The following is an 18,142-nucleotide window of genomic DNA, read 5'->3' on the forward strand; positions in this document are numbered from 1 at the left end:
GGGGAGGGGGAGGGGGGGGGAGGGAGAGGGTCAGCCTGAGATTCCCTCAGGGTGAGGGGTCCTGAGGATGAGAAAGGGAATGAGGGTCTGAGGGACTAGAGAGTGAGGGCCAGCCTCCTGAGGGGCCCTCAGGGTGAGGGGCTGAGGTGGGGTTGGGGATCTGGGTGAGGGGCTGAGGTGGGGTTGGGGATCTGGGTGAGGGGCTGAGGGGGGACTGGGGCGGTTGAGGGGCTGGTGGGGGTGTCATCCTCGTGAGGGGGGGGTGGGGTTGCGAGACTTAGGGAGATCTGAGGGTGAGGGTCAGCCTCCTGAGGCGTTCTCAAGATGAGGGGTGCTGAGGGGATGGGGTGGGATGGGGGAGTGAGGGGCCGAGGGGGATATCCTGAAGTTCCCCCAAGGTGAGGGTCCTGACGGTGAGAGAGAGGGTAAGGGTCTCTAAGATGGAAGGGAAGAGGTCTGAAGGGAGATGAGGGCGAGCCTCTAGAGGTTTCCTCAAGGTGAGGGACTGAGGAGGAAGGGGTGTCTGAGAGGATAAAGGTCCACCCAGTGAGATTCCTGAGGGGTGAGGGGAAGTCCTGAGAGGGGTCTGAGGTTGAGGGCCAGCCTCCTCCTGAGGGTGAGGGGGATTCTAAGGTCCTGAGGATGAAGAGCAGCACAGTGAGGGTGAGAGACCCTGAGGGTGAGTCTCTAAGGGTTTGGGGGTCAGCCTCCCTGAGGGTCCCTCAGGTGTGGGTGAGGGAGAGTCTGAGGGTCTCTTAGGGTGAGTCTGAGATCCCTAGGTATGAAGGTCCTTGCAGATGCCCAGTGGGTGAGAGTCAGCTCGATATACAGCCTGGCGGGTGAAAATTTAACAGTTCAGAGAAGGTTGATTAAACAAATAAAAATAAGGGGTTGCACATTGAACATAACATAAGAAATAGGAGCAGGAGTAGGCCATCTGGCCTTTCGAGCCTGCCCCGCCATTCAATAAGATCATGGCTGATCTGTCGTGGTTCAGTTCCACTTTCCCGCCCTCTCCCCATAACCCTTAATCCCCTCTCTTATCAAAAACCCATCAACCCGCATCTTAAAAATATTTAGCGAGGTAGCCTCCACCACTTCAACGGGCAGAGAATTCCAGAGATTCACCACCCTTTGAGTGAAGAAGTTCCTCCTCAACTCTGTTCTAAACCACCCCCCCTTTATCTTGAGGCTGTGCCCCCTAGCCCTACTGTCCTTTCTGAGCGGGAAGAGCCTCTCCACCTCTATCCTATCCATCCCATTCATCATCTTATACGTCTCAATGAGATCTCCCCTCATTCTTCTAAACTCCAACGAGCACAAGCCTAGTTTATTCAGCCTCTCCTCATAGCTCAACCCCCTCAACTCCGGCATCAGCCTAGTAAATCTCCTCTGCACTCCCTCCAAGGCCAAAATATCCTTGCGTAAGTACGGCACCCAAAACTGCACACAGTACTCCAGCTGCGGTCTCACCAATGCCCTATACAGCTGCAGCAAGACCTCCCTACTTTTATATTCAATCCCCCTCGCTATGAAGGCCAGCATCCCATTCGCCTTCCTGACCACCTGCTGCACCTGCAGGCTGGGTTTTTGCGACTCATGCACAAGGACCCCGAGGTCCCTCTGCACTGTCGCCTGCTGCAGTTTTTCTCCACGTAAGTAATAATCCTTCCTACCATTATTCCTACCAAAGTGGACCACCTCGCACTTGCCAACATTAAATTCCATTTGCCAGTTCCTGGTCCATTCGCCCAGCCTATCTAGATCCTTCTGCAGACTCTCCACACCCTCCGCGCAATTTGCCGTTCCACCAATCTTGGTGTCATCAGCAAATTTCGACACCATACACTCGGTTCCCTCCTCCAGATCATCTATATAAATGGTAAATAGCTGAGGCCCCAGCACCGACCCCTGGGGCACTCCACTAGTCACCAACCGCCAATCCGAATAGCACCCATTGACCCCCACTCTCTGCCTCCTATTTGACAACCAGTCCTCTATCCACGCTAACACCCTACCCCCAACTCCATGTCCCCTGACCTTCTGCAATAACCTCTTGTGAGGTACCTTGTCAAACGCCTTCTGAAAATCAAGAAAGACCACATCCACTGGCTCTCCTCTATCCACCGCCCTAGACACATCCTCATAGAACTCCAGTAAATTTGTCAGACACGACTTCCCCTTAACGAAACCGTGCTGCGTCTGCTCTATCAAGCAATTCCCCTCAAGATGAAGACAGAGTTTCTCTCTCTGAGTTGAGTCTCTGGAATTCTCTTCCTAAAATGTCAGTGGAAGCTGAGTCTTTGGATATTTTAAAGACTGAGCTAGACACATTTGGGATTGACATGGGGGAGGTGGGGTGAAAGGTTATTGGGGATCAGCAGGAATGTGGGATCGAGGTTACAATGAAATCAACCATGATGTTATTGAATGGGGTAGCAAGATCGAGGGGCTGAGTGGCCTATCTCTAATCCAAATGTCAGGCCCAATGTTCAACTCTTCACCTTTCTACTGTGATGGAGATTTTCATTATAAAGTTTATCCAATATAGTTGGGTAGCCAGAACTGTAACCAATCCTCTCATTGTGGTCTCACAGTGCTTCCTTAAAGTTTAATAACATTCATAAATAATCTTTATATTATTTTGTATATAATTATATACAGTGCGGCGGCTAAAATGTGGCCAAAAATGTGCTTTCTGAGAGTTTAATTGCATTGTAGCCTTTATAGAATTTTATGTATATGATAATTACACAATTTTTAAACTTTATATGATATGGTAGCCAAAACTGTGATCGACCCCTTCAATATTCTTTATTCTTTCAAGGGATGTGAGCATCACTGACAAGGTGGGACTTTATTCTGAAGAAGAGCCACGTTGGACTTGAAACGTTAATTCTCTTTGTCACTTCAGACACTGCCAGACCTGCTGAGTTTATCCAACATTTTCTGTTTTATTCCAGCATTTATTGCCATTGAACAGGTTTTATTCCAGCATTCGTTGTCCTTGAGCAGGGTGGCACAATAGTTAAAGCTACTGCCTCACAGCGCCAGGGACCCAGATTCGATTCCCAGCTTGGGTCATTTATCCATGGAGCTTGCACGTTCTCCCCATGTCTGCGTGGGTTTTCTCCGCGTGCCCTGGTTTCCTCTTAGGCATTTCCTGCCTAAAATGTGCAGGTTAGATGGATTGGCCATGCTAAATTGTCCCTTAGTGTCAGGGGACTAGTTAGGGTAAATGCATGAGGTTATGGGGATAGGTGGGATTGTGGTTGGTGTAGACTCGATGGGCCAAATGGCCTCCTGCACTGTTGGATTCTACAATTGTATGATTCTAGGTGCTGGTGAACATCCTCTTGGCCTCTGAGTGTTAGGGTTTAGGGGCAAGTCTCGCTTGCCTATTTCCAAGGGTAGATGGCTGGGAGAATTTTTAATTTGTGGAGCAAAATAGAACTAGGAAGCAGAGTTTAAAATAAGATGGAGGTGAAGAGAAATTTGTTCTCGAGGGCCGTTTGCATTTGGAATTCACTTTCGCAGAGAACGGTGGGGGCTGGGTCATTGGGTATATGATGTGGAGATGCTGGCGTTGGACTGGGGTAAAAATAGAAAGAAGTCTCACAACACCAGCTTAAAGTCAAACCTGTTGGACTTTAAGCTGGTGTTGTGAGACTTCTTTCTGTCAGTGGGTATATCCCAGTGAGTTAGACAGATTTTTGATTGAGAGGGAGGAGAGGTGGTGTGCAGGCAGGAAATGGGGTTATGGTCACAATCCAATCAGCTATGATCTTACTGATTGGTGGAGTAGGATTGATGGGCCGAATGGCCTACAATCGCTCTTGTTTTTTTATGATCAACCACATTGCTGTGATCTGCAGTCACATGTTGGCCAGAACACACGAGGATGGCAAATTTCCTTCCCTAAAAAACAGGTTTACTAGGCTGATGCCGGAGTTGAGGGGGTTGAGCTATGAGGAGAGGCTGAATAAATTAGGCTTGTACTCATTAGAGTTTAGAAGAATGAGGGGAGATCTCATTGAGACGTATAAGATGATGAATGGGATGGATAGGATAGAGGTGGAGAGACTCTTCCCGCTCAGAAAGGATAATAGGACTAGGGGGCACAGCCTCAAGATAAAGGGGGGGCGGTTTAGAACGGAGTTGAGGAGGAACTTCTTCACTCAAAGGGTGGTGAATCTCTGGAATTCTCTGCCCGTTGAAGTGGTGGAGGCTGCCTCGCTAAATATTTTTAAGACGCAGGTTGATGGGTTTTTGATAAGAGAGGGGATTAAGGGTTATGGGGAGAGGGCGGGAATGTGGAACTGAGACACGACAGATCAGCCATGATCTTATTGAATGGCGGGGCAGGCTCGAAGGGCTAGATGGCCTACTCCTGCTCCTATTTCTTATGTTCTTATGTAATCACAGAATCTTCACAGCTTAGAATGAGGCTATTCAGCCCATCAAGCCTGTACTGGCTCTCTGAAAGAGCGTTCTATCCATTCCCACTCCCTTGCCTTATCCCGTCGCACGTTCTTTCATTTCAGATAGCAATCCAATTGCCTTTTGGATGCCTCAATCAAACTATCCTCCAGCACTGCCTCAGAGTTCGTTCTAATTTTTGCAACCATTTTTACAATAACCGGTGATGGTTTCATCGTCACCTTTGCTGAGACTAGCTTTCATGTGAAGATTTATCAATTAGTTGAATTTAAATTCTACTAGCTGCTGTGTTGGGATTGTGAAGATTCTGGCCAATGACTAAAGCAAATTAGAACAAAGAACAAAAACAGCCCGGGAAACAGGGTCTTCGGCCCAACGAGCCCACGCTGCCATTTTAACATTACCAGTCCCCCCCTCCACCCATGGCCCTTATCTATTGTTTATGGCATTCCACATTGAGGGAAACTAATTTAGGGACAATTTATTACCTCCAATCAGCCTAATAGCACATCTTTGGGGTGTGGGAATTACTTAATTAATTAGTGGCTTAATTAAAGCAAATTACTGCAGATGCTGGAACCTGAAACAAACAGAAAATCTCAGCAGGTCTGACAGCGTCCATGGGAAGAGAATAGAGCCAACATTTCAGGTTTCGAATTAAAAGTTCACGCTTTGTCAGTGGCACAGTGGTTAGCACTGCTGCCTCACAGCGCCAGGGACCCAGGTTCGGTTCCCAGCTTGGGGCGCTGTCTGTGCAGAGTCTGCACATTCTCCCCGTGTCTGTGTGAATTTCCTCCGGGTGCTCCGGTTTCCTCCCACAGCCTGAAAGATATGCTGGTTAGGTGCATCGACTCGACCAGGTGCCGGAGGGTGGCAATTAGGGAAATTTCACGGTAACTTCATTGCAGTGTTAATGTAAGCAACATTTGCAACTAATAAATAAACTTTTTCTCAATCTATTCAATTCCTTGCAAAGCATTTTCACTTGTATATCCACTAGGCTACTGTCACAGAAATGCAGCTGGTGACCAGCTGCACTTGAGATGATCCTATTGTGTTGACCAGATAAAGAGATCTTCTCATTGTGCAAGAATCACCAAGTATTTCTCTCTCCCTTTCTGTTCCAGACCTTGGATCTCTCCAACAATAAGCTCTCAGAGATTCCTTGTGAGCTTGCTGATTGTCCCAAGCTGAAAGAAATAAACTTCAAGGGAAATAATTTGAAAGATAAACGACTAGAAAAAATGGTGAATGGCTGCCTGACCAAATCCATCCTGGACTACCTGAAGTCAGGGGGCCGGGGCAAGGGGAAAGGGAAAGTGGACAGTGCAGAGAAAGCTGCGAGCAGGGAGAAAGTGAGGAAGAAAAAGAAGGCCCTGAAGAAAGATGAAGAAGAATCGGACGAGGAGGAGGAGTTGAACAAGTTGGTAGTGCGAGTGCTGCACATTTCTGAAAGTCCTTCCTCTGTGCTCGTGAAAGTCACTCCCAATGTCAAGGATGTGAGGCCTTATATTGTCTGTTGCATTGTGGAAGGAATGAACCTGAGATCAGGAAATGCATTGAAACGATTTCTCGTGGCTCAGGTAATTTTAAATTCACCTTCTGTCAATTTAATTTCAAAAACAGAGCTCGGTTCCCTTGCACAGGCTGCTTTTTTTAATTCATTCATGGGACATGGGCATCACTGTCTGGCCAGCATATATTGCCCGTCCCTAGTTGCCCTTGAATTGAACAGCTTGCTGGGCCAATTCAGAGGGCAGTTGAGAGTCAGCCACGTTGCTTTGGTTCTGGAGTCACATGTAGGCCTGGCCGGGTAAGGGTGGCAGATTTCCTTCCCTAAAGGACATTACTGACTCCAATGGGTTTTTCCAACAATCAACAATGGTTTCGTGATCATTAATAAACCCTTAATACCACATTTTTTTAAAAACTCAAATTCAACCATCTGCTGTGGCCAGATTTGAACCCGGGTCAAATTAGCCGAGTTCTTGATTAATAGTCTAGCAATAATGCCACTGAGCCTTTGCCTCCTGAGATTATTGACATTGTCCAGATTTAAATCATCCATCTATTTACCTACTTTTGATCGGTCACACTTTCACATTTGCAAATGTCAATCTCTGAACAGCAAATTATAACTGAACAATTTAAAAAAAAGAAAAACCACTTCCGTCCTTTGTTGTACAGCGTGTAGTCTTAACATGCTAAAAAATCCCTTCTGCCTGTGCCAATGTAACCTGTGAAGCAGATGGTACTATATTATACTCCTATTGTTATCGTGTCAATTCCCAAATTATGATTTGGGTGTTTAAGAACATAAGAAATAGGAGCAGGAGTAGGCCATCTAGCCCTTCGAGCCTGCCCCGCCATTCAATAAGATCATGGCTGATCTGTCGTGTCTCAGTTCCACATTCCCACCCTCTCCCCATAACCCTTAATCCCCTCGCCTATCAAAAACCTATCAACCCGCGTCTTAAATATATTTAGCGAGGCAGCCTCCACCACTTCAACCACCCTTTGAGTGAAGAAGTTCCTCCTCAACTCTGTTCTAAACCGCCCCCCCCTTTATCTTGAGGCTGTGCCCTCTAGTCCTACTGTCCTTTCTGAGCGGGAAGAGCCTCTCCACCTCTATCCTATCCATCCCATTCATCATCTTATATGTCTCAATGAGATCTCCCCTCATTCTTCTAAACTCTAACGAGCACAAGCCTAGTTTATTCAGCCTCTCCTCATAGTTCAACCCCCTCATCTCCGGTATCAGCCTAGTAAACCTCCTCTGCACTCCCTCCAAGGCCAAAATATCCTTGCGTAAGTACGGCGACCAAAACTGCACACAGTACTCCAGCTGCGGCCTCACCAATGCCCTGTACAGGTACAGCAAGACCTCCCTACTTTTATATTCAATCCCCCTCCCTATGAAGGCCAGCATCCCATTCGCCTTCCTGACCACCTGCTGTACCTGCAGGCTGGGTTTTTGCGACTCATGCACAAGGACCCCGAGGTCCCTCTGCACCGTTGCATGCTGCAGTTTTTCGCCATGTAAGTAATAGTCCTTCCTATCATTATTCCTACCAAAGTGGACAACTTCACACTTGCCAACATTAAATTCCATTTGCCAGTTCCTGGCCCATTCGCCCAGCCTATCTAGATCCTTCTGTAGACTCTCCACAACTTCCGCACAATTTGCCGTTCCACCAATCTTGGTGTCATCAGCAAATTTCAACACCATACACTCGGTTCTCTCCTCCAGATCATCTATATAAATGGTAAATAGCTGAGGCCCCAGCACCGACCCCTGAGGCACTCCACTAGTCACCAACCGCCAATCCGAATAGCACCCATTGACCCCCACTCTCTGCCTCCTATTTGACAGCCAATCCCCTATCCACGCTAACACCCTACCCCCAACTCCATGCCCCCTGACCTTCTGTAATAACCTCTTGTGAGGCACCTTGTCAAACGCCTTCTGAAAATCAAGAAAGACCACATCCACCGGCTCTCCTCTATCCACCGCCCTAGACACATCCTCTTAGAACTCCAATAAATTTGTCAGACACGACTTCCCCTTAACGAAACCGTGCTGCGTCTGCTCTATCAAACAATTCTCCTCAAGATGCCTCGCTATTTTCTCCTTGATCACGGATTCTAACATTTTACCTACAACAGCCGTTAAACTAACCGGCCTATAATTTCCTGCCTTTTGCCTGCCACCCTTCTTAAACAACGGCGTAACATTAGCCGTTTTCCAATCTTCCGGTACATGTGTTAATTCATCAAAACGCTTGTTGTGTCGCAGCAATTAGGAAGTGTTGGTGTTCTTGCTGTGACCTACCACAGGTGAGAAAAATAATCCAAGGATGCAGTTTCCTCAAGCGCTATCTTAGATATCTGGAGAAGAAATTACTCCTGAATGATTAACACAATTCCTTAGGAGTTGATGTCTTTTAATCTCTGATTTTCTTTTCAATAATTTCAGGCTTTTTGGGAAATTATTTGCCTGCTCATCTCTCTTCCCTTCCATCCTCCGCAGTGGCACAGTGGTTACCGCTGCTGCCTCACACAGTCAGGGATCCAGGTTTAGTTCCAACCTTGGGTGTCTGTGTGGAATTTGTACATTCACCTCGTGCCTGTGTGAGTTTCTTCTGGGTGCTCCGGTTTCCCTTCTCAGTCCAACAATGTGTGGATTAAGGTGGATTGGCCACGGTAAATTACCCCTTAGTATCCCAAAATGCGTAGGTTAGATGGATTAGCCGTGGTAAATGTGCAGGGGAGAGGGCCTGGGTAAGGTACTCTGTCAGAGAGTCAGTGCAAACTCGATGGGCCAAATGGCCTCCTGCACCATAGGGATTCTAAGACTATATCTGCTCTATTGCTTGTTTAGCAGTGACTGTAACTTATTCTCTTTCCCCAGACCAAGTTACATGATGATGACTGCCAGAAAAGAACATTAGCAACAATTGCGACACACGATTCACATAAGTTGAAGGGACCTTTGGTGTATGATGCCAGACCCTCCCAGTCCTTGAAGGTAAATCTGCAGATACATACACGTTGCAGCAGTAAGTTTGATTCACTCGAAGAAATAATGAAATAAGCGGCTGTCTATAAAATATGCTAATATGCCAGAAAACAAACTTGTAAAGTGTCAATTTAAAATGATGTTCCACATGGTATTACAGTGGGAACACATGTAATATTTGGATATGATTGAGGTAACCCAATCTAGCTCTATGTGGAGATGAAGCTGTGACTTTGGTCCAGTTTAGTGAATCAGCTGTAGCCATTCCAATTGTATGCAGCTTTCAACTCTATCTTCCCAGATCAGGAATCTTCTTTTGTTGTTCAGAGAGTGTGGGTGTCGCTGTGAAGGCCAGCATTTATTGCCCATCCCTAATTGCCCTTGAACCGAATGCCAGGCCGTTTAGGAGGGAAGTTAAGAGTCGACTGTGTTGCTGTGGCTCTGGAGTCCTCCTTTAAAGGGCATTAGTGAACCAGATGGGTGTTTACCACGACCAACAATCATTTCATGGTCATCATTAGACTTTTAATGCCAGATTTATTTATTTTTACTGAATTCAAATTTTACTATCCGCTGTGGTGGGATTTGAACCCAGGTCCCCAGAGCATTACCCTGGGTCTCTGGATTACCAGTTCAGGAACAGTACCACTATGCCACTGCCTCCAAATTCTGTTCTCACCAGGACAACATTTCATTCAATGGTTCACAATCTAGTCCTACTTATGTTCCTTTAATTTTTAAATACATAATTTAACATTTTAAAGAACTCTTGGACTTGAACCATCGCAGTTGAAGTAGATGGACTATATTTGTAAATTATAAAATAGGTAAAGCAGCTGGAATGTGCCAAACTGGAACAGGGTAGAGTTACTGGAGAGCCTTAACAGAATGTCTTTTAGTTGAGGGAGTTAAGAGTACAGTTATCCTGGTGACTCTCACTTTTCCACTGGTATTTGTGTGATATTCCAGTGACTGCGTCCAATTCAAATACACAACAGTGCTAACTAAAAGAAAGGTAACTGAGTAGAGATTATGATGAATGAGTATCCATACATTTCTATCATGAGGTTTATTTTCTTTTACAAAACAGGGTTTAGGGAAATGTTTGGTTAAGTATCTCCATCCCAAACACATCCACTTTGTAATAGTCACATCAATCAATCAATCTCCTTTGCCAGGCTCCCAGAGATTTCCCATTCCCCCCATTCAGTTCTACCATACACTCTGTTCCCATTGATCATACTTTATCATAGAGAAAATCCAACCAACTAGTGAATAAGCCAACATTTCCACTGAGGGTGGCCTTACCGAGATGGGTGTGTGATTGTTATGCACTTATCTGTTTATAATGTACGCTGAGTGATGCAGCTCAGAAAGATCCCAAAGTAGCTCCTAATACCAGTCAAATGCTGAAATTGCAGATTTCACAAATTAAAATATTAAGTATTCGCTGTCATCCTCGCAATTATCATCTATAAGGTTTAAAACCTGAACTTGAAGCACGGAGTCATTTTTTAAATTAATTCATGGGACACGGGCATTGCTAACTGGCCAGCAGACCCGGCCCATCGAGTCTGCTCCGCCATTCAATCATGGCTGATATTTTCTCATCCTCATTCTCCTGCCTTTCCCCCATAATCCCTGATCCGCTTATTAATCGAGAACCTATCTATCTCTATCTTGAAGACACTCAGTGACCTGGCCCCCACAGCCCTCTGCAGCAAAGAGTCCCACGGATTCACTACTTTCTGGCTGAAAAAAATCCGCCTCGTCTCTGTTCTAAAGGCTTCTCCCTTTAGTCTGAGGCTGTGCCCTCTGGTTCTAGTTTTTCCTACTATTGGAAACACCGTCTCCATGTGCACGCTATCCAGGCCTTGCAGTAAGTTTAACCTTCCTTTGCCTGCTGTTTTAGTGAGTGAATAAACAAAGTAACCCAATGCAGCATGCGGTTATTAATCACCTTCAGCTTTTTGTAGAGCCCCATTACTGTCGGGAATAATGAAGAGTACGAGAAGTTAAGTAATTAGTGGGAAATTGACTTTTGGATATCAAGTAATTACTTTAATTTGTGAAGATTGTTGCTGAGATACATGTCACAAAACACACGTTGTAAATTATGAATGAGTTGGCTTCCAGTACTTCATTTCTGTCTACATGGAAAGTTTAAGGATAAGATGATACAGCAGCAACTGGAGATTGCCAGATTAAGTGGCTTGATCATGTTCAAAACTTCAGTTCATTTGCAACTAGTGTGTTCCCTCAGTATTTAACTACATTCGTTACAATCACCTATCCCAGCAGTAATATCATTGTTGTAAGTGTGATGCTGGAAATCAAAAGTTTTTGCTTTAATCTTTTAAGTTTCTTTTGTGATTCACTTTTCCTTCCCTTTTAAAGGGGTGCCACTTTAATTTGCACCCCCCCCCCCAGTTTATTTGATTTAGTTTAATTGGTTATTTAATGTCTTCAAAAGTGCAAAAAAAATCCAGATGTCATTAAGTAAGGCTGAGAGAATAGAAACCCCTCTGATATTTCATTGTGTAAGTACACTCTGGCATTAATGAGGAAATAGAAATAGGACGGGATTTTACGGCCTTGCTCCCAAATGGTAAAATCCCAACCCTGAGGTCAACAGATCTTTCCATGTTCTGCTCCTCACCCACTCCAATTTCTTTGGCACGAGGGTCGGTAAAATTCTGGCCATGGTGTTGTTATTAATGAGCAATATCTTACAGTGAGGGCTTTTGCTAATGATGAGGGGGTTGGAGTGCAGCATGAGGTTCGGTAAGACACAAACCAGAGGAAATGTGGGTTTATTTATTGCCAACGAGCAGGTACTCTTTGTAAAAGTTAAGCGAGGAGAGTTTGATGAGGCCTTTCTATAGAGTTTAGAGGGCAGTAAACAATGAGTTTGAGAGACTATCACAGTACCACTGCTGTGTGGACTGAGGTCAGTTAACTTATCAAAACAACAATAAACAAACTTAAAATTTTGGAGGTGATGGTGGTGTATGTATCTATGTGTGTGTATACATACATATATATTTGTGCATAATATTCGTCCTCGAGTATTGAAGAAGACCATCTTCATTTGTCATCTGGGTGTTGGGTGTGAAGGTGGCTGATGAGTCCTACTTTGCATGGAAAGTTCCAGTGCAGTGAGGCTGGCGTAGTTGGGGACATTGTTCTCATGGTTATTACGTGCCTTGCCCTTATTTGGGTTGACACTGTCCATTGCTCCTTGCTTGCTGATGTGCCTCTGGCAATTGCACTCCTGCAGGCTGAGTGATCCTGGACAAGGACCTCCAATGACGCAGTGTCAATTTCAAAACCTTGAGGGGGATTTTCAGGGTCTCCGTGAAATATTGTTTCTGGCCATCATGGAAAGTGCTCTATTCATGGAAAGTGCAGTTCACTGAGGAAGATTCACTTAGGGAGTGGGTTGTTGGACATTCTGGTGACATATCCAGCCCACTGGAGCAGTTGTTGTTGTAACATTGTGAAGATGCTGACCATGCTCAGGCTATAGGGTGGTCCCTCGCTCCACCAAAGCAGCCGTCTGAGTGACTGAGCAGCCCTTTTCAGGACCACACTGCTCACCTCCTTAGACTGAGGAAGGGGCTAGAAAACATGCCCCAAACATTGCCCGTTTAACCAAAACCTGGCCAGCTTTACCAAAACCTGGCCGTAGCAATATCAAAAGCGAGAGAAAGCAAATGTGACGTATCTCACTTTTGACGCGTGGAGTGTGCGCACTCTCATGAGCAACACCGACAGACCAGAACAGGGAACTGCCCTAGCGGACGGACAGCTAGCCCAATATAAATTTCACATTTGGGCAAAACTTACCTTACATAGGAAAATCAGCACACGTTCTTCTGGAGCGTTGAGCCGAAGAGGACTTGGTATTTGCTGCTCGTCAACTGCAGGAGAAGTGTGAAGAATAAAATGCTGACCGGTTCACCAACTTTTACTTAAAGAAAACCTTTGGCATTCGGCAGTGACTGGTTTAGGAAGATATTGGGCAGGTTTGAGCACCCAGACAAATTCATTCAGATGGTTTGATAGTTCCAGGATGGCGTGCAAGCCTGTGTCCTTGATTACAATGACACTTTGGTCCCCGTCCCTGTCACCAGATGGTGACATGGTGGTATTGTCACTGGGCTAGTAATCCACAGGCCCAGACTAATGCTCTGGGGATTCAAATCCCTCCAGGCAGCTGATGGAGTTTAAATGAATTAATAAATCTGGAATATAAAGCTAGCCTCAGTAATGGTGACCATGAACTATCATTGATTGTTGGCTTGCCATTCTTACCTGGTTAGGTCTACGTGACTCCAGACCCATCGTATTGTGATTGACATTTAACTGCCTATGGCAGAGCGAGCCACTCAGTTCAAGAGCAATTGGGGACAGGCAACAAATGCTGGCCTTGCCAGCAATGCTCACACGCCATGTAGGAATAATGAAAAGATAAATAAACTTTGCTGAATTGTATGGCTCAGTTCCACAAAGGGTTTTATTTACTGAGTCTAATGACTATGTAATCTTACTAAGTTGAGATTTGTTTGTTTGAGTGATTGCTGAAATTTGCCTTTCCAACACGAATGGAGTTCAGCTATTGGGGCAGCATGGGCTGTCATGATGCAGAATGAGTTTTGTTTGCGTCCTTACTGACATCACTGAGCTTTATGGAGCTGCTGCTTGGTAACTTTGGTTGTTCATTAGTCATAATGATTGCCCTGTCAGTGATTCTGGATATGTTTTAATTGTCTAAAGTGCCTAATCTCAAGAAGGATTAGTGAAACAATCAATAATGTGTGGACAGCAGCACGGTGGCACGATGGTTAGCACTGCTGCCTCACAGCGCCAGAGACCCAGGTTCGATTCCCAGCATGGGTGACTGTGCGGAAATTGCAAGTTCTCCTCATGTCTGTGTGGGTTTCCTCTGGGTGCTCCGGTTTCCTCCCACAGTCTGAAAAGTGTGCTGGTTTGGTGCATTGTCCATGCTAAATTCTCCCTCAGTGTACCCAAACAGGCACCGGCGTGTGGCAACTGGAGGATTTTCACAGTAACTTTATTGCAGTGTTAATGTAAGCCTACTTATGACAAATAAATAAACTTTAACTTTAGCTGTCTCTTGCCTTCCAATGTAAGGAGAATTTTGGCACCGTTTGACATCTACTGTTTGTGCTGTTGTATTTGAAGTAAAAATGCAAATGAGATTTAAGAGAAGAGATTGGGAAGGATACAAGAGAAAGATTGATGTAATATTGAGTGGTGTGGTGGCGCAGTAAGTCTGTTGCAGTATTTAATGTAAGCCTACTTGTGACACTAATAAATAAACTTTAAAATAGTGGTTAGCACTGCTGCCTCACAGCATCAGGAGCCTGCATTCAATTCCAGTCTTGGTGACTGTGTGGAGTTTACACGTTCTCCCTGTGCCTGCATGGGTCTCTTCTGGGTGCCCTGGTTTCATCCCACACTCCAAAGATGTGCAGGTTAGGTTGATTAGCCATTCTAAATTGCCCCTAAGTGTCAGGGGGACTAGCAGGGTAAATATGGGGGTTGAGGGGATGGAGCCTGGGTGGGATTGTTGTCGATGCAGGCTTGATGAGCCGAATAGCCACCTTCTGCACTGTAGGGATTCTATAATCCTGTGATTATATTGGAAGTAAGTTATTTTCAAGGCCTGAGAATGGAATTAGGGAAATCATTTAAAAGAAGATAGGCAGGAGATGGCAGAGTACGATTACTTTCTAAAAAATTAACTAGGAAAAGGTACAGTGCAAAAGGACGGAGGTATGACTGATTTAGAAGCTGGAGTGGATGTGTTTCGTGTTCCTGCCTTTGAGCCAAGAGGCCCCAGATTCACGCCCCACTCCCAAGACTTGTTGACCATGGAAGGAGCAGAAACCTTGCATCACCACTCCATTGTCTACCGAAAAAAACATGTGAAAGCATTCAAAACAACCAAACAAGCAGTTGACTTGATTCCTGTTTTTAAAATGGGAAACGGAGCGCAGTCCAGTTAGTTAGAAAAAATAATGGAATTTGTGAAAACATAATAAAAACACATCTAGAAACCAAAATATAACAGCATGGATTTCAAAAGGGAAGGTCACGCTTGACTAATCTTCTTGAATTCTCCGAAAGAGGAGAGATAAATCAGCAGAGAGATTTAAGGGGGAAATTCCAGAGCCAGGGCCTTGGCAACTGAAGGCACAGCACGCAACACAGAACAATGGAAATTGAAAAAACTCTATCATTTCCTCGTGGAGAGTGCCCTGTCTCTGATTTAGAGGAATGTACTTTTTTTAAAGCAGGGTTGATCATTAATGCTGCGATTGTTACTATGCAATATAGCAAACTTGCTTTGTGCAGCAGTTTGTGAACAGGATCTTTAGGGTGGCCTTGCTCGCCTTTCAAACTGAACAGCTTTCACTTCAGTTATTATTGACAAATCTGATTCTTTTTAAAAATCGAGTTATTGAAAGTAAATTGCAAACATATATTTCAACCCATTGTATCCTTGGAATGGAATGTATGCACTTCAGTGACCAAAGATTCCATTTTAAAAAGTCATTGTGTCCCTATTAAAGGCTGCTTGGTATTTTCATAAATACGTCTTTTCCTGTAAAGTACAAACAAACTAATCATCAGAAAGTTAGAGTAGATGAAAAAATCAGCAGTAATGTATTGTATTTGGAAACTATGGATACAACCAATGAATAGAAGCATGAGATTGTTTCCACTGGCAGGTGAAACTCGAAGTAGGGGACATGACCTCAAAATAAGAGGAAGCAGATTTAGGACTGAGTTGAGGAGGAACTTCTTCACCCAAAGGGTTGTGAATCTGTGGAATTCCCTGCCCAGTGAAGCAATTGTGGCTATCTCATTGAATGTTTTTAAGGCAAGGACATCAGTTTTTGAACAGTAAAGGAATTAAGGGTTATGGTGAGCAGGTGGGTAAGTGGAGCTGAGTCCACACAAAGATCAGCTATGATCTTATTGAATGGCGGAGCAGGCTCAGGGGGCCAGATGGCCTACTCCTGCTCCTAGCTCTTGTGTTCTTAACCATGAACTGTGTTTTGAGTTGAGTTCAGTTGTTGTGGCTGACAATGGAGTGAAAGATTTTGTTGGTACCTGTAATGTGAATTAATGCTTTCTTACATTGAGGTCTTGTGGCAGCCTTCATCCCTGTTTTCCACCAACTACACATCCGCTTTTTGAAGACATTTAACACTGGAGCTTACAATTCTGTTTTAACTTTTAGATTACACCTCTCGGAAGGAAGGAGATAAAGGCAGCTGATTTGGTGCGACAGTTACAGGTGGAAGCTGATGAACAACGAAAACAAAAAAAACGCCAAAATATTTCAGGACTTCACAAGTCAGTAACACACAAATGCTCTTTCATTGGTTTTGTTGCAGCTTCTCTCTGTCATTGTTGCCGTTTAGATAACAAATCATAGAATCCAGACAGTGCAGAAGAGGCCCTCCAGCCCACTGTGTCAGCACCAACTCTCTGACAGAGTATCTCACACAAGCCCTCTCCTTCCCCCCCATCCCCATTACCCCACCCATTTCCCATAGCTAATCCATCTAACCTACACATCTTGGGACACTATGTGCAATTTAGCATGGCAAATTAACTTAACCTGGATACATAGAACTTTACAGCACAAATAGGCCCTTTGGCCCACAAGTTGCGCCAATCACATCCATACCCACCAGGCCATAGAACTATCTGTAACTCCCAATCCCATTAGATCCCATATACTCATCCAGAAGTCTTTTAAAAGACCCCAGCGAGTTCGCCTCTACCACCACCAACGGCAGCCGATTCCACTCACTCACCACCCTCTGAGTGGAAAACTTACCCCTAACATCTCCTCTGTACTTGCTTCCCAGCACCTTAAACCTGCGTCCTCTCGTAGCGACCATTTCAGCCCTGGGAAATAGCCTCCAAGAATCCACTCTATCTATTCCTCTCAACATTTTATAAACCTCTATCAGGTCGCCTCTCAACCTTTGTCTCTCCAGGGAGAAGAGCCCTAGCTCCCTCAACCTATCTTCATAAGGCCTGCCTCCCAATCCAGGCAACATCCTTGTAAATCTCCTCTGCACCATCTCAATAGCTTCCACATCCTTCCTGTAGTGAGGTGACCAGAACTGCGCACAGTACTCCAAGTGGGGTCTGAGAAGGGTCTTATAAAGTTGCAGCATTACCTCCTGACCCCTAAACTCAATCCCTCGATTAATGAAGGCCAGTACACCATACGCCTTCTTGACCACATCCTCCACCTGCAAGGCTGATTTAAGAGTCCTATGGACCCGGACCCCAAGATTCTTCTGCTCCTCTACACTGCCAAGAGTCCTACCCTTGATATTGCACTCCTGCATCCCATTGGTCCTGCCAAAATGGACCACTACACATTTATCCGCATTGAAGCCTATCTGCCACTTCTCCACCCAGTCTTGCATCCTATCTATGTCACGCTGCAACTTCTGACATCCCCCCCAAACTATCCACAACACCACCAACCTTCGTGTCATCGGCGAACTTACTAACCCATCCCTCCACTTCCTCATCCAGGTCATTTAGATAGGAGTGTGGGAGGAAACAGGAGCACCTGGAGGAAGCCCACGCAGGGTTGGACGTGCAAATTCCACAAGGTCACCCGAGGCCGGAATTGAAACTGGCTCCCTGGCGCTATGAGGCAGCAGTGCTAACCACTGTGCCACCCCCACTAAAAATATATACCCATTACCACACAGGTACTTATTTTTTACTGGAGATGGTGCCAGAATCCTTAGCTGCACATTCTCCTGGCAGTCTGCTAGTGGGGTGGACCTGGGGCAGAGTAGAACCTCTGACAAAAAAAAAGGGTCAATTTGGCTTTAATTGTCTTTTTGTTTATAAACTGCCTGTTTTTTCCCCTTCTGAAGGCATCGATTCTCTGCTGGGTTCTATCCCACAGTGTTACGCAAGTTCCCATTTCTCACTCAAATGATAGCTGTTGTGGAAACAATTCATCCATAAGCTGGCCAAATCCATGCCTGATCCTATTCCCAGCTGATATTCCCAGTATATTGTCTTTCAGTAGGGGTTGCTTGATGGTATTCAAGGGCAGGGACTCCTTATTCCTGGAGGCTGAAGTTAACTTTAGGACCATCCAGA

The 18,142-nt window shown here is 45.2% G+C and overlaps 1 protein-coding gene across 1 annotated transcript in view; it reads left to right on the top strand.

Annotated features, from left to right (window-relative positions):
- Positions 1-18,142, top strand: part of lrrc47 (leucine rich repeat containing 47) — a 33,917-nt gene that overhangs the window by 1,403 nt on the left and 14,372 nt on the right. Inside the window, exons 2-4 of the mRNA XM_080215213.1 lie at positions 5,568-6,023; positions 8,852-8,968; positions 16,236-16,351. Coding sequence (XP_080071339.1) covers positions 5,568-6,023; positions 8,852-8,968; positions 16,236-16,351 — 689 coding nt within the window. The remainder of the gene's footprint in view (positions 1-5,567; positions 6,024-8,851; positions 8,969-16,235; positions 16,352-18,142) is intronic.

Source organism: Carcharhinus amblyrhynchos, chromosome 30, assembly GCF_965287045.1.
Source record: "Carcharhinus amblyrhynchos chromosome 30, sCarAmb.v2.hapA, whole genome shotgun sequence".
NCBI classification, from domain to species: domain Eukaryota; kingdom Metazoa; phylum Chordata; class Chondrichthyes; order Carcharhiniformes; family Carcharhinidae; genus Carcharhinus; species Carcharhinus amblyrhynchos.